Below are 15,339 nucleotides of genomic sequence, written 5' to 3' on the forward strand. Positions count from 1 at the left end.
CCTCAATTCCTCCATCTTACTTCTTTAGACCCCCCTGTACAGAAATCCTAAACCCTGTGTCTTACACTCTAATTAACTTATCCCTTCACCATTTACCCCAGTGAAATCCTCCCATCCTCATACAGGTGTCGTCTCCTGTGTAGGATCAAAGTCCAGCCACCAGACACTTCTGGCAACATTCCAGGACTCCCGAGCCCTCCAAGGGTGGTCTCGGTCCCTCTGCACCTCCGTCCTGAGGTGCTGAGATCCCACAGACCAGTATGATAAATATCTTTATGTTCCTCAGCACTCTAATCCCAGTGACTTCAGCATCACCCAAATACCGCTAGGAGAAACACATTCAGAGATGCCTCAAGGGTGACTGAGGCTTTACAAATTCTGACTACCTGAAGCTTTGATTCAGTTGCCAGGTAAGGGAATGGCAATTAGCCCTGGCCTTAGGGCTGGATGAGGCACCCAGGCTCTGTACTGAGGGCCATGGCAGGCACAGAGACCTGGGGAGGAGCAGCCTCCAATGGTGGGGTCACTGCAGGGGGGTATGGGCTGGAGTTGGGAGGATTTCCCTCCTGCACCAAACAGTTTGGATGGTTTTGTAACAGAGAAGTGTGGTTTGATGCTGAGAGTGGATTTTCATTGGCTCTCTACTCAGACTGACAGAGGGTAATGGCTGCTCTTGACAGAGAATGCCCAATCCCAGGTTCTTCCTGGGTCAAAAACCCCTCAGCAGGGTCCATCCAGGGTCATGACTATCAAACATCATCCAGAAGCCTCAATTCACAGTGCTGGATATTATACAAAGATGGGAAAGTAGCAGGTCCTGCTCTGAAGTATCTCAAATGGACTGATGATGGCAAGGAAGGAACAGGAGGTTACCATGCCAGCAAAAAGTATCTTATCAACAATCATAGCACAAAAAAAATAAAGGTTTACTAAAACCACACAAATGACAAAGCAAGGCATCATCCACACAGAGGTGGATCAAAAAGTGGATATCCCCAAAAGCTGGAATAACTGCACTGGGGTGATGTCAAATAAAGCAAAGTGTACAATCAATAGCTTCATACTCTGCCTCTGAAGCAGAGACAGTGGCTGCTCCCCTGTGCTTACTTGTCTTACATCTCATAATTCCCCCCAGAGCCCTGCAGAGGCTGCACTGGTCCCTACAAAAATCAATGGGATTTAGCTGTGAGACTGCTGGTGGGCTCAGCAGGGTCTCCCCTGCAGTTCCAGTAACACAGCATCTGCACTGGGGCAATCTGTCCTGTGTTTCACAGAAATTAAAGTCTACTACCTACTGCTTCTTGAAGAATTATATAATCTTCCTATCAGCTGTAACATTTATTCCACATAAAAGAATTATTTTGCTAAGTGATCCATTTTCCCCTCAAAACATCACTGGCAAAAACTCAATCTGAATGGTAGGAGCTCATGATAACTGTAATTATCACAACATACAAACATGTCAAGATGTTCCTCAAAAAAACTCTAACATCTCACTGGTTAAATCTCTAAAGTAGAATGCAAACACAGGAGGAAAGGAGAAACTGCAGGGAAAATGATACAATTTCCACTTGGAAGGTAGCAAAATCTTTCCAGACTAAATTCTTCTTCCTTACAGAAATAGGACCCAAAGTTATTGTACAATCAGTGTGTCCTGAATTTCATTCCAAGATTTAGAAACCATCACTTTAGTCAGCAGAACCAAAACATGAGTAGAAGTAATTCTTGTAAAATGCAAAAAAAGGACAATAACCACCAAATAATCCTTCTCCTTCCTGGCTGGCTCTGGACATTGATAAGTTTTAGGTACTCTGCTCACAGAACTTGAACCTGATAACAAAAACTACCCTACAAGAATATTCAATTTTTGAGATAAGGGGGAGTTGAAATAATTAAACAGTCCCATTTTATGTTTTCCAAATATGAGGAAAGCTTGTTGAATACACAGAGGGTTTCCCAATTCTTCTCACAGATGGAACACAACAGTAAAGAAAAAAAATTTGGGCTATTTATACTGAGACTTTTCATAAGCATACTGAAAATTTATCTTAGAATAGTAAGAACCAAAATAACCTTTCCAAATCAGCTCAACAGAGGAAGATGACTTCAGGTTATCTGCCAGAGGACAAGCCCTTAAAAATATTTAGAATTATTTCAGAGATAACTTATTCAAATTTTATGTTTTTTCACTCCATGTATCACACCTAAGTCCACACATTGAATTTCAAAGGCCACACAAGTCCAGTAATGCCCAAAAGAACTTTGAAAGATTAGATACAACTATTGCAACTACATGCTCTTCTCCATCAAGGATTGCTAGCAACTAAGATAGAGTTACTGCAGTTTATAAAAAAAAAATTAAAGAAAAAAATACTAATGTTATAGATTCTACAATTAGAATTGAAACATGAATTCAAGACATTAAAAAAAAAGTTAAAATGCTTCCTTCCCTACTCATTGCAGTTATCATCATCCTAGAAGTGGATTATGAAAAAGATGTCAGGAATGTGAAGAATTACCACGCATGACTGCCTGGTCCTCAAAGAAATATGTGAGCCACATCTAAAAGTAAATGACTGGGCCACTGAGCCCTACACCTCATTGAAATAATACTGTTCTTACTGAAACAGACCTTAAAAACAAACCTGGAATCCAGAGCTCTTTGGGTAAGCAGCAGATGTAATCCCATGCAATGCCTCTTTGTACCTGCTTCTGTGCTAACACTTCTGTTTGCTAATACAGCTCACATCAACAGGAACCAACTCCTCCAGAGATTTTACGGCTAAATTGTGGTATTGTTTGGTGCAGAGTTACACCTTGGACAAATTTTAAACATTACATGAAGCAGTTCTCCCTTTTGTAATGCAGTTTCTTATTTTAGTCATCTCTTCCTCTAGAGAAGGATGAGGATGCTTCAAGTTCGCCAGAAAGCAACAAAAGAAACTCACAGTAGAGACAGGAAAAGCAGAAGAAAATATTTTGCAGAGCATCTTCAACTGCACTAACAAAGAATATGTCAAGAGTAATCATACCACTAATAATTAATATAAAAAAATTCAGAAGTGTTATCCATTAATAAAATTTGAGGCAGCTGACAAGCTTCCTATTAGACTCTACATAAACTGCAGTCATTATTGATGGAACATCACTAAATGCATCTCCACAGTGCTTGTGCAATGAAGGCAGAACTGGGACCTTCCTTATTCAAGAAATCAAAGTATAAACAGACATGGCTTATCCTGGGTCACTTAAAAAGCCTTCATCAGAAGCAGGGGAATTCCTCAGCAGTGACTGAAGGCTGCTGTGAATGCAAACCATCCACATCCCAAGGGTTTGGGGGTTGAGACAAGGGGACAACACTCCCCCTGGCACCTAAAAAGGGGAGAAATCACAGATTTCTGCTTTCCTGTTTTGACAATGAGACAATGGGAGCACAGACATTCAATGGGAGATTGGAAATCTGAAAAAAAATTGCTTTTATTCACAGAATATATTCTTCAGCTATGACTTTGCTTTGCTATTCTGCTTCTTAGAGATGCAGTCAACCCAAAAATATCAAACTTGTGAGATAGCTACAGTTGACCAGAGCAAACCTTCTCCTGAGGAATATCCAGTGCATCAAGACTAAGAAAAACTGACACATAAAATTAAGAGGAAATTTAGGATAACTCTTTAATATAATTATTTCCTAAACCATTTGTTGGAGTTAATCCTGAAATACCTAGTGACAGGCATTTTAAGATGCAGGATGATGGACAAAGAGGGGTTCTTGACTGAATTGACAGCAGATTCTCCAAGTTAAAAATATTCTGCTTTTTGAATGGGATATTTTGCTGGAGAAGTCAGCATTGGCCCTCCTGGACTTTTTTCCCCTATTTATTATTGTCATTTCTGAAGGTAGGATTTAATGATTTAACCCCAGGAATCAGCTTTGCACCTGATTTATCTCATGGGGCTGTGTTATATTATTCCCAACTGCCCTTTGGGAACAGTTTTACTGTGAAGTAAGACCAGACGAGACAGAACTTGAGAAGATAAACCAGGAGCAGAAGACATTTCTCAGAGCACCAGTGAGTAAATGGCTATTACAAGAAAGAAAGAAAGAAAAAAGTATATTTACAAATGCTGAATGCCCATCTGAAAGACAGTTCATTTCACTGAACCACTCCTGAAATTAAAATCTGCAAATGCTTAAGGCTATTCATGGGAGTGTTAAAGAGAAACACCCCTTTGTCCAAACAAAGCAGGGCAAGAAAGGCATTAATTTGACTCACTAAGATGACAGACTTGCACATTGTATAACTTAAACATACATGATAGGGAATATATGGCAGGAAAAAGTGTACACAGAGTGTGTTGGGTGTATGGGAACGACAAGGACAAAGCAAATGGAAGTTTTAGTGGTGGCAGAACCACAGGAGGAGGCAGGATGGGGCAGGGTGAGGGGCAGAGCAGCACAGAACCACCACAGGATCCTGCCTGTCCACACTGAAGGCTAAAAGCTCAGCTCCAGATTCCAGTTTTGGAATTAATTCAAGTGACAAAAAGAAAACCAAACCCAAAATCTTCAAGGAGTACTGCAGTGCCTTTCTGTGAGAAAAGAGCCAGCCAGTCCTGATACATCTGCCCAGCTGGGCTGAATATTCACTGACTGGAGCCATCAACATGTACAGCCTTAAATCCAGTGGGGTTAAAGATAGTTTTTCTTTCTCTCTTCTCTTCTCTTCTCTTCTCTTCTCTTCTCTTCTCTTCTCTTCTCTTCTCTTCTCTTCTCTTCTCTTCTCTTCTCTTCTCTTCTCTTCTCTTCTCTTCTCTTCTCTTCTCTTCTCTTCTCTTCTCTTCTCTTCTCTTCTCTTCTCTTCTCTTCTCTTCTCTTCTCTTCTCTTCTCTTCCCTTCCCCTTCCCTTCCCTTCTCTTCTCTTTCCTCTGCCATTGCCTTGCACTTTGCCAAGGCTCTAACCATGCTGTAAATTCACACACTGGGGTGTGTGTAGCCATGGGAATGCTCAATGGGCTGCTATCATATTACAAACATAAAATCAGAAAATTTAATCAAACAAATTTTGATTACTGTAGTTTAATTAGTTATAACTAGTAATAATTAGTAAATGTGCTAATTAGATTTCTGAGGGATTAAATCCCAATCTTTGCTAGACGGCTGTCATCAGCATAATGCTTTTGTGCTTTGGAATGTAATGAATTTCGTGTATTCTCATAATCTCTTGTTGTGCAAATACTATACACCATGATACACATGACAGTGTTAGATGGAAGACAGATTACCCAAGGTATTCAGATGCCTGATTTCTACTGATTTACATCAGAGCTTCAGTCCCTAGCAGAAGCTTCAGAGGTCTCTTGCAGAGTTGATGGAAGCACTAGCTATGAAAATATCACCTGGCCACTAAAGCCCCAAAGTGCTGTGGCAGGGAAAAGAGAAAAAAGAATTTATGCTGCCATTTTGGAGTTTTGGTTTTCCTTCACATGTTTTTTAAATCCCCATCCAGATATTAGTGAGGAAGGATCTATGTGTTCCTCAAGCTCTAGAAGTATCTAGGAAAGAGATGTCAGTCAAGGACAGAGAGGAAGGATGGTGACTCTGCAGGCGTACAGCTTTCTACAGCTTATCTTCAGTCAGAGGCTGTTTACAGCAGTTTTTCCAGTTTAAAAATTCTTAAGTGTCTCTCTTTGACACTACAGAGCAGTGTGCTGGCAGACATATTTATAAGTGAATGAAAGGTTTCAATTGGTATTTATAAAAATAAGAAAGTCTCTGAAGCAACTGTGGGTATTTCCACCTTGATGTCTAATCCAAGAGCAGGAGTGCCGGTGTTGCATAATGACAAAAATAAACACGACCAGAGACCTACTGTTACTTAAATGTGGACAAGTTGGACCAGCTGTGTAACAGTCATTTCTTTTACAGTAATAAATGTTGACAGCAAAAATAAAAAATGCATTACTGAGGCATCATCAAATGAGCCCTGTCATTACATGGTAACTCCGCCCTGTATAAGCTTGTCAAAAAGTGTTACTGTAATCCTTTGAGAAGCCTCCTCCTCAGGCAATGAAGAAAAAATGTTGAGGATCAGCCCAGAACAGGTGTGTTGTGCTGTAATGCCAGGATTTAATCACAGATCTCTTCACATTAATCTCACAAAGGAACTAACTCGGATCTATTTGGGCCCATCACGCCACACTGAGATGATTATTTCACTATCCAACTAAAGCAAGCAAGCTCACAGGGTGCTTAAAAATGGACATTCCAGGGCGTAGAATATTTTACAACTATTGTTTTCCTAAGTCCACCACCAGGCATTGACACTTAAGAGGAACTGATACCCAAGAGGAACTGATACTACACACTCTTTTCAAAGTCAGTGTCCGAAAAATCTCAGTGCACACCTTGATTAACAGTGGCAGAGCCTGGTTATCCCTGCTCTGAGACACCCTCTCTTACCAACAGGAGAAACTCCTTAATGACATTTATTCCCTCTGCAAAACCCCACTGCCTGGGCAGTAGTTGGGGTGTCAACTCCTTAAGAAGTGTCCAGGGGAGTAAACATGGTTAGAAAAAGAAAATATATCCACCAGATGCAGGAAATCATTAGTGCAGCTGCAGAATAATTCTGCATACACAGCTTGAGGTTGGACTTCAGTCCCCAGACCTGACTGCACTGGGAAAGGTGGGGCTCTATCCTGGCCAAGAGGCTTCACTGGTGATGGCCACTGAACCCACAACTGAATTATCCATTGGCCTAATCAGAAGAGCCCTGGGAGCCCATCAGTGTTCTGCTAATCAAATTTTGCAGTTTGTGGCTTGTTCCTACAGCTATTTTAGGAGCAAAATTATAAAAAAAGACAGTGTAGGGACTGTGTACGTACAATGGCACATCAACAGCATGGTCCAAAAGAGGCAGAGGTTTCCAAAATGTCATCTGGCCAGCACAGCAACAGCTCATGACTGACCCAGAACCCTGGAGAGGCAGGGACAAGAGTGGGACAGCAGGCTGATCTCCCTTGAAGGAAACTTGGGAGAGAAAACAGCTGCAGAAGTTACACACCAGGACAGGCATGTTGGGTTACTATGAGTACACATGCGCATCCCAATGTTTTTAAAGTATTTCTTTGGAGATTATGTAAGAGTACAACACAAAATCTAAAAATTAAATCAGACTGCTAGTTAAGTGATGGCATTTTAGCACTTGACACTTATGAGGCTAAACTGGTAAATTTTACCAATACATGGATACAAAAGCACAGGATCTAGCTTAGCACACTATTATTGCCAGCAGCTGATGAGGTGGCTCACTCAGGTGAGGTAAGCTGGTAAAGCTGTTCTGAGCATCCCACCTACACCCTCAGCACATGCTCAGTGACAGGGAGCTCCTGTAGCCACAGCCAACATCAGCTGAACACCTGGACCAGCAGCTGGAGTGGGACCAGTCCTCCTGTACCCAAATAACCATCAGAGGGCACTGCAAAACACCCTGTGCCAAACAGGATTGTGCAATGGCTGTGCTGGAAGCTTTCATGTGCTTGAGAATTTCAGCTGCATAAACTCACTCATTACTGACTTCATGCTGTCCTTTACAAATGTTTCCAGTTCTGGCTCTCTCTCACACACACACTTCTGTTTACAGCAATGCTACACTGATGACTCCTCTTTTTAAAGCACAAAAGAATTTTCTGCTTATCTTCTTGTGGTTTTATGATGACTTATTGTTGCTATTAAGAAAACAGTAACAGAAACCGGACTCTGTATCCTGTTTGCTATTGTAATATTTGGGAAAAAATTGCACCAACTGCAGTATGATCTTAATAAAGAAAAGGTGTTGATGTTTGAACACTTGAAGTTGTCAAGAACAAGGCTTACAAGAAAGCTACATGTTATGTAGCTAACCACAAAAAGGCAATATTTTGTTTTCAGGCTGAAGCCCTCTGTTGAGTACAAACTGCTTGTCAAATACTCCCTCTCTGGAATAGTAATTTCATAAAGCAAGGTTATTTTTTGTTTTGAAAACTTCCTGCTTCAAAGGCAAAGTGTCTGAGATCACCTTTTCAGTGTGCTTGTAACGAGTGGAGCCAAGGTGTAAGTAAATATCCTATTTGTGTATAGAACCCATAGTGTCTGGAAAGCTGCCCCCAAAGTTTATGAAATTTTCCATCACTTTTCTGAATGTCAAAGTGCGTTAGAAAAAGCTCCTGTTGGGAAGAAATGTCACCAGTGCCTTCAGTGACAGAAAAACAAAAGACTATAGGAGACTTGGATAAAGGTAGATATTGGAGAAATGTATAAAAATCAATTTTAAATTCTCCCTAGATAGGTAGGGCACGTGGGGAAAGAAGCCAGGAGACAACAATCCCATGTGGGGACTGAACTGTCACTGCCACTGCTCTTGGCCACCCAGGGAAGGACAAAGAGCAGCCCAGGACAGGAGCCAGTTCCTGGTTCTGGGTCTGGGCTGGTGCCCTGTTCCTCACTCTGTTCCAATCCTATCACTCTACTTTCTTCTCCTATCCCGTGTTTGCTCTTATCTCTCTGACTTTATATGCTTTTGTTTCCTTCAGTTTTCTTCCTTTTTATCAGCTTCTATAGTTTTTAATTCTGAACCTCTCTTGGAGCTTATCTGTGTGGTAAATTTCACCCTCTTACTAAAGCATTAAAAAACCTTCCATACTCAAGACACTCCTGTTAAAACGCAATAAAAATTCTGTTATATTGTGCCTTGGATTTTTGTTGTAATCCTCATATTTAAATTTGTGTTCAGTATTAACAAAATTAAAGTCAATTTCTTTACCAATGAATTACAGGTAGCATAAATAAAGAAGAAAAAGTGAATGACAGATATTGTGCAGATAATGTGCTTTCATATTGCAGTCAGTAAATCTTGTACTAATGAGATACAAGATTTAAATGTGAAGAATGTGTTTCATGAATTATTGTCAATCAATCTCTATACAACAGGATAAGAATAATCTTGAATGGCAACACACCTATTATTACAAATTCCTAAGAACTTCATTACCTAAAAATGTCACCCTTAATTTACAGAGTAACAGATAAAGATCTTTCAGCTGTATAACTCACTTTGTCTGCTTCTGTGTAATTGAAACACTGGTTTTGAGAAGTCTTGTAATCATTTATGTATTCTGCATCACTCTGAGTGGTGGTTCAGTAATGGTATACTGGTTAAAGTTGGTTTCAGCTCCCTTTTAAATAGACATATCCCACTTAAGATATATTTATTTTTGTTTTCTACCTATGACTTGGAGCTGGTCAGTGGCAAAAAATCTGATAATTTTCCTTGTATGAGCATATTAAGCTCCATAATATCACTATAATGTAACCAGTCACTGGTGACTATGTTCAGAAAAAGGAAAGAAACTGAAAATGACAAGACCAAAAAGGAGGAGTTGTTCTGAGAAACCCAAATACACAAAGGAGACTTTACCTTTTTAATTTCTGACAATGGAAGAGACATTAAAACACACCATACCCAACTCCACTGGCTAAAGAGACATCTGGTAATTTACATCCCCAGTGATTAGTGGAAGGCAGGAGGTATCTGCAGCAACTTTCAGTCTCACCTCATCCTTTATGTCTTCCTGCTGCTGGGCACTGAAGATCTCCATTGCAGCCATCAGCCTCATCATTAGCTCATCCACTGTTGTGTTACCTAGCAACAAAGGAAGATAGCTGAACTTCATTTCATTAAAGTTATTAAACAAAAAAGAAGTCATTTTAGAATTAATCCATAAGAAATAGCCAGACTAGGAAAAAAAAAATAAAGACAAGAGTAGAAAAATGCAAATATCTCAGGAGAATGCTTTCAGCTCATCTTTTTACTGAAAACTCAAAATTATTTTTACAAAGGTTGATCACAGGTTAGAATTTCAGATGGTGCAAATCTGAACAATTGCTTTTATGCTTGCATAAATTAACTCTCTTTTGTCTTTTAGTCACTGATGTTAAAGGAAAGCAGTAGATCTGGAATTCCTTTATGTGAAATTGATTTTACAGTTTTAGAATTCCCAGGGAGACCAAAGCAACTGCTTAGGCAGGCAACACAAGGTAGGATATTGGCAGCAGCATCCAAGTGGATTGGTTTGAAACAGTGGAAAACCCACAAAACAATGATTGAATAGATGTGACAAAATAGATCCATGTTTTATTCGGATATAAATAGTAATAACATTTCAAATACTACATTTTCTTCAGTCTATTTGCTTGCAAAGCTACCAAAGTGGAAAATTCTGTCATCCATGTGTGTATCATGAAACAGAACAGATACATAGGAAAACAGATAGCTCCCCATGTTTTCCTTCCAGGGTGCCTCCAGTTTTCATTAAGACTGAAAGATTACTTTAATTTCCTACCAAGATGCATTCTTTGGTTTCTCTTTCTAAACTGAAGACTAGACTACCCATTAAAGCCACTTGTCAGAGTAGTTAAAAGATCTTAAACCATGAGAAATGGTCACAAGCTATGAAGTCTTAACATCTGCCAGCCCAAGCAGCTGTTGGACCCCAGCAGAACAAGCACCACTAAAGAAAACAAGACTGTCCCCATAGTTTCCAACCCCAGGAAAAAAGTAAAAATCAAAAGCAAACTAAGACAGTCTGCATTTCAATAAACACCAATGGGGTCTTAGGTTTCTATATAGTTGTATCTCTTCTGTCAACATGCCTTCTCACCCAGCCCTGAAAGGCCCCCATTGTTCCCATTTCTAACATTTGCTACCTTAGCAGAAAATGTTATCCCACATGCTACAACATGCAGGACTTCAGAGGCTACCATTCATTGAGGCAGTATTGTTAAAAGATACCAGTGTCCCCATTCCTGGGAAAATAACAAACAGAGATTGTGTGATTTTTGTTAAAGGATGAATTTAAGTAAGGCTACAATAGGTGATTGTTTTAGTTTAGTGCAAAAGATTGCAGAAAACCTCACAAATCATTACAATTTAACTCATGCCATTAAATAATCTGGATTAAGCTGCATTGTATGATGACTTTGAATTGCTGCTAAAGGAGTTAGGGAATTTAAGTCAGTAGCACCAGTGACTTCAGTGGGATGGCAAAGGTTCTGAACTGTACTGCAGAATCAGAAAACCAAGCTATTTATAAGACTATTTCCATGAAATAACCTATGAAACCTATGAAATATGTTTTATAAATTACAGACATTCATACCATGAATTAGTGCTGTGCTGTACCTTGCACTGAGACAAAATCCATGCAAAAAGTAACCATTTTGTCCACTGCAGATTCCTCAAGAAAATTATTAATCCCAGATGCAAAAAGAAACACTAATGCTTGTCTGCAAAAGGCAGCGTTTCCTGAGGGCTGAATTTCCTCAGGAAAATGAGATTACAATAAAGATTGCCAGATATAAGCAATAAAAAAATGAGGACACAGTGTCATGAAGGCAAACTTGTGGAGAAAGCAGAAGAAATGAGAGGCAGCCATTCTTTGATGTGCTCTAATTTGAAGAGTTACTGAGAACAGCAGTCAGAGGGCAACACTCCACATCTAAGCCACCTTGCTGGCAGTGAAATCAGAGGAATGGTTACACCAGAAAGAACTGCCCATGTAAGAAAGTACAGCCAAGATCTTCTGGAAATCAGGAATGTATCTGGATATTACTTTGGAAAACTAAGTGTAGCTCCTTATTCAGGAAATTGGGTTTCCACTTAAAAAAATAAAAGAAAAATGTAAACTATACTTCTACTCTAGTCATGTCAACTCCAATCTCTAACACCATGCTAATTAATACATTTATGAGTAGTAGATAATTATACTCTGGCAACTTAAAGAGTGTTTTGTTTAATAAATTAATATTCTGGACATCTTAAAAGAGAAACAGTTAGCAAAGACCTCTTATAACAGTTTCGATACTCACATAAGGAATACCTGTAATCTAAAGAACTGTACCTTGTATTACATTCAACACTTCATTAGATGATCGTTTTCCCATAATAATAAGGAAAAGTGGAAACTGGTCTGTCTTCTGAGTTCGAATGGTTTGGGCTACAACACTCCCAAAATGTCTAGTGCACATTGTCAGAAACCTGGTGGGGGAAGAAATAAATTGTTAGCATTGTAGAGGATTTTTTAAAGTTAAGTTAAAAAAAAAAATTATGCTAAATTCGGAAGTTTAACTGCATGTTAACTACTGTTTAACACATTCTGCATTCAGTTCTAGAGCTCTTTATCTCTTTTTATAACTAAATTATTATATTTATAAGCATGATAGGGTCCGGGTTGTCTAAATTAAAACAATTAACAGCTGCTTGAGACAGTGATTTATTTAATGGAGAATTCCATTTCCTGTTACACTATGTGAAGACTATAATTCAAAACTACTCCCCAAAACAATAATGCTGAATCAATTGTTTAAAACTTCTAAAGAGAAACTAAGTAGAGTGACAATCCAATAAACATGGTGAAGTATAAAAATAGTAAATTTCATACAAAAGCATAATTTAATAATGAAAATCAAGAAACTGGTTTTGTCAGTCACAGAATTAAAACATGGTACTTCAGAATTGTATTTTCTTTTATACCAGTGCCCTGCCAGTGACACACTTAGCAGTGTGGTCTAAAAAACAATAATTCTAAGCTTTTGACCAAAAAAAGCTCTTAGATATTAGCATACAGAAGTCTAACATTAGTATTCTTAACACGATCTTGAATAAATGAAAAAACTGATAAAGCTTTTCTCTTCCATTAAAGGACTGTTTGAAATTAGCATTTCTTTCAAGAGAAAAGGGTAGCTTATGATATGTTTTCAGATCTGATGGTAAAAAGTAAATGTCATAATAATAATGAATTATGAAAGACCAAATGCAAATATAGAATGCTTTAATAAGATCCAATTTAATAAAGTCTGTAAAAATAATGGACTTTTAATAACACGGGTCACAAAAGGCAAAACAGTGGAAATTCTGAGGACTAGCCACTGGTACAGGCTTATTAATTCTTAATTATGTTCATGAAAGGCAACTTAAATCGTGTGTTTTCTTATGCCTTATGATAATATTTTAGGTAACAACTACTCTGAAATGTATGCTCTAACTGAAGAGCAAAGTCCCATTGTCACATGCATTAGAAGCCAAATCTATTTGAAAAGACAAACTGCATTAAAATGTCAAGTGCTCCAAGTAATTTCTTCTCAAAGAAACTGAAAAGATTCAAAATTGTGACTTTTTAATCAATATATATATAGTACCCAATAAAATGGCTAAAAATTCATAAGTCTGACAAGTACAGCAGCATTGGGCTTATTTGATGCGCCTGAAGTACTAAAAAAATCTCAGAGAAAATTTGGATGGAAGGCAATGGGTGGGGGTGGCAAGCAAGCATTTCAAAGCCATAAGTGTTACTCCCTGATTCTCTGGATTTTTCAACTCAGAACAATCAGCCACAGAGAAGACATCAAAAAGCTGAACAAACTCTGCTCTATCAGAAACAGCGACACAGACACGTAACATCTGGTAAGGATAAAACAGCATCTGTAAAGTCTGGACAGATGAACTCTTCTGATAAATAATGGCTTTTGATGTTTTCCTTTCAAGGTGGGAACAGGTAAGTGAAATGTTGGCCTCACAGAAGTCAGTGGTGATCCTCCACAGCAAAATGAAAATTACTTATGTGAGTTCCAGGTTTCATCCCTGGAAGCAATAAAGGCAGAGGACAATTGAAGTGAATTCCTAGACCTGTGTATCAAAACTGTTTAACAGTCTTCAACACAGGACAGAAGAAAAGCACTCAAGTTTCATAGAAAACCAAAATATTTAACTGGAAGTGAAGAAGTGCTGTAGAGAATAATGCTTAGAAGGAACAAAACTAAAGAGACTCCTACAGTCCTAGTTGTACAAGTCAAAGGTGCTGGTTTGTTAATTTTTTTTTAAGTCTATTTTGTATTAAGTCAACCAATAACTCAGTCCAAAAATATGCTTTTGTAGGTATAGGTTTTGCATTCAAAGAATTCTGAATGAAGAATTATTTTTTTCCCGTTTTCTGCCTCTGTGGAGTCCATCAAAGAGACAGATGTCCCTCCAGGGAAAAGGGCTGCATCTTGCACACTGTAGTGTGCTCCTGGAATGTGCAGAGGCACACTTGGTGCAACATTTTGAATACTTTTTGCATGATACAAAAAAAAAAAAAAAAAAAAAATGCAAGCTCTCATTGCTTTTCTTACCCTCTTCCCAGCACCTTAGTGTTATTTAACAATTGTCTTAGCAAATGTCTAGTGCACCTAAGGTCAAATTCTCTTCCATAAAGAGAGAAATCAGCTCTCAAATGTATGGAAAAATGCATTCAAAATAAATACTAAAAAATTCATAGTATTTTAGATCTTCATAGTATTCACAGTATTCTAGATTTTCTTTACTTTCTGTAACAACAGAAATAACAAAGATCTGGTTATTTGTTATAGTCTTACTCATATAAATTCCTGAAGTTACTTTTTATTTTTATGCACGGAAGGGAAAACTTTGGAAAAGTTTCCTCCTACAATGAGGCCCTTTGGCATATGGTGCCCACTATACTTCTTGGAAAGGACTTTCCAGCAGAACAGAAAGGCTGCACTGGAGATGGTTTTGCTGTATGTTCTTAGCCTAAGGTCCTCCTCAAAAATCAGCAGCAGCAGAAAATCTGACAAACTCTTCTAAAAGACCTATTTCCTTCCAGAACACAAAGTAGATGACTTTGGGCCAAAAAATTGTGATTTATTCATGACTAGATAATTCCCAAAGCTAACCTTAAACAGCTTTTAACATTTCAGAAATGGGTTTGGAAAAAAAGTAACTTCTTTGCTGAGCATGAGGAAAACAATTATGAATATTAAATATGCAAGGTTTCTGATTATTTTTAATAATAATTATATAATGTGCAAAGTCAACATAAGACTCATTAAAATGTTAATGTAAAAATAACATTTTTGTATTAGGTATTTACATTTTTAAAAGAGTAAAAGCTGAGGTCCTGAATTGGCATATTAAAATAATCTTGCTCTCCACAATTCACAGTTACTGCCTTACCCACATTGGTAGGGCTGTACCTCAAACACAAGGAGCAGCAGACACAAGGCATGTTTTAAAGATGTATACAGCAGCCTAAATCAAATTATGTGGGTATCACCTTCAGGATCCACATGCTAAACACCAGATTCAGATGTTAAAAAGCAGGATTTTATCCGCTTTATGCAAAAGTAAAGCCTACATGAGAGGGTTATCCATCTCCTCCTAAAACATGGAAGATCTAACTCCCACCCTGAAAGTTTCAACCAGATTAGACAAATACTTCACAAACCCATTCAGAGTAAACCACAGA

General features: G+C 38.4%; 1 protein-coding gene across 2 annotated transcripts in view; it reads right to left on the minus strand.

Annotated features, from left to right (window-relative positions):
• Positions 1 to 15,339, minus strand: part of FAF1 (Fas associated factor 1) — a 148,065-nt gene that overhangs the window by 16,845 nt on the left and 115,881 nt on the right. For both annotated transcript variants that reach the window (XM_058808121.1, XM_058808120.1), the window contains exons 14-15: positions 11,938 to 12,074; positions 9,592 to 9,680 (exon numbers count right to left, since the gene is read on the minus strand). In XM_058808121.1, the coding sequence (XP_058664104.1) occupies positions 9,592 to 9,680; positions 11,938 to 12,074 (226 nt within the window). The remainder of the gene's footprint in view (positions 1 to 9,591; positions 9,681 to 11,937; positions 12,075 to 15,339) is intronic.

The sequence above is a fragment of the Ammospiza caudacuta genome, chromosome 7 (assembly GCF_027887145.1).
Source record: "Ammospiza caudacuta isolate bAmmCau1 chromosome 7, bAmmCau1.pri, whole genome shotgun sequence".
In the NCBI taxonomy this organism is placed as follows: Eukaryota; Metazoa; Chordata; class Aves; order Passeriformes; family Passerellidae; genus Ammospiza; species Ammospiza caudacuta.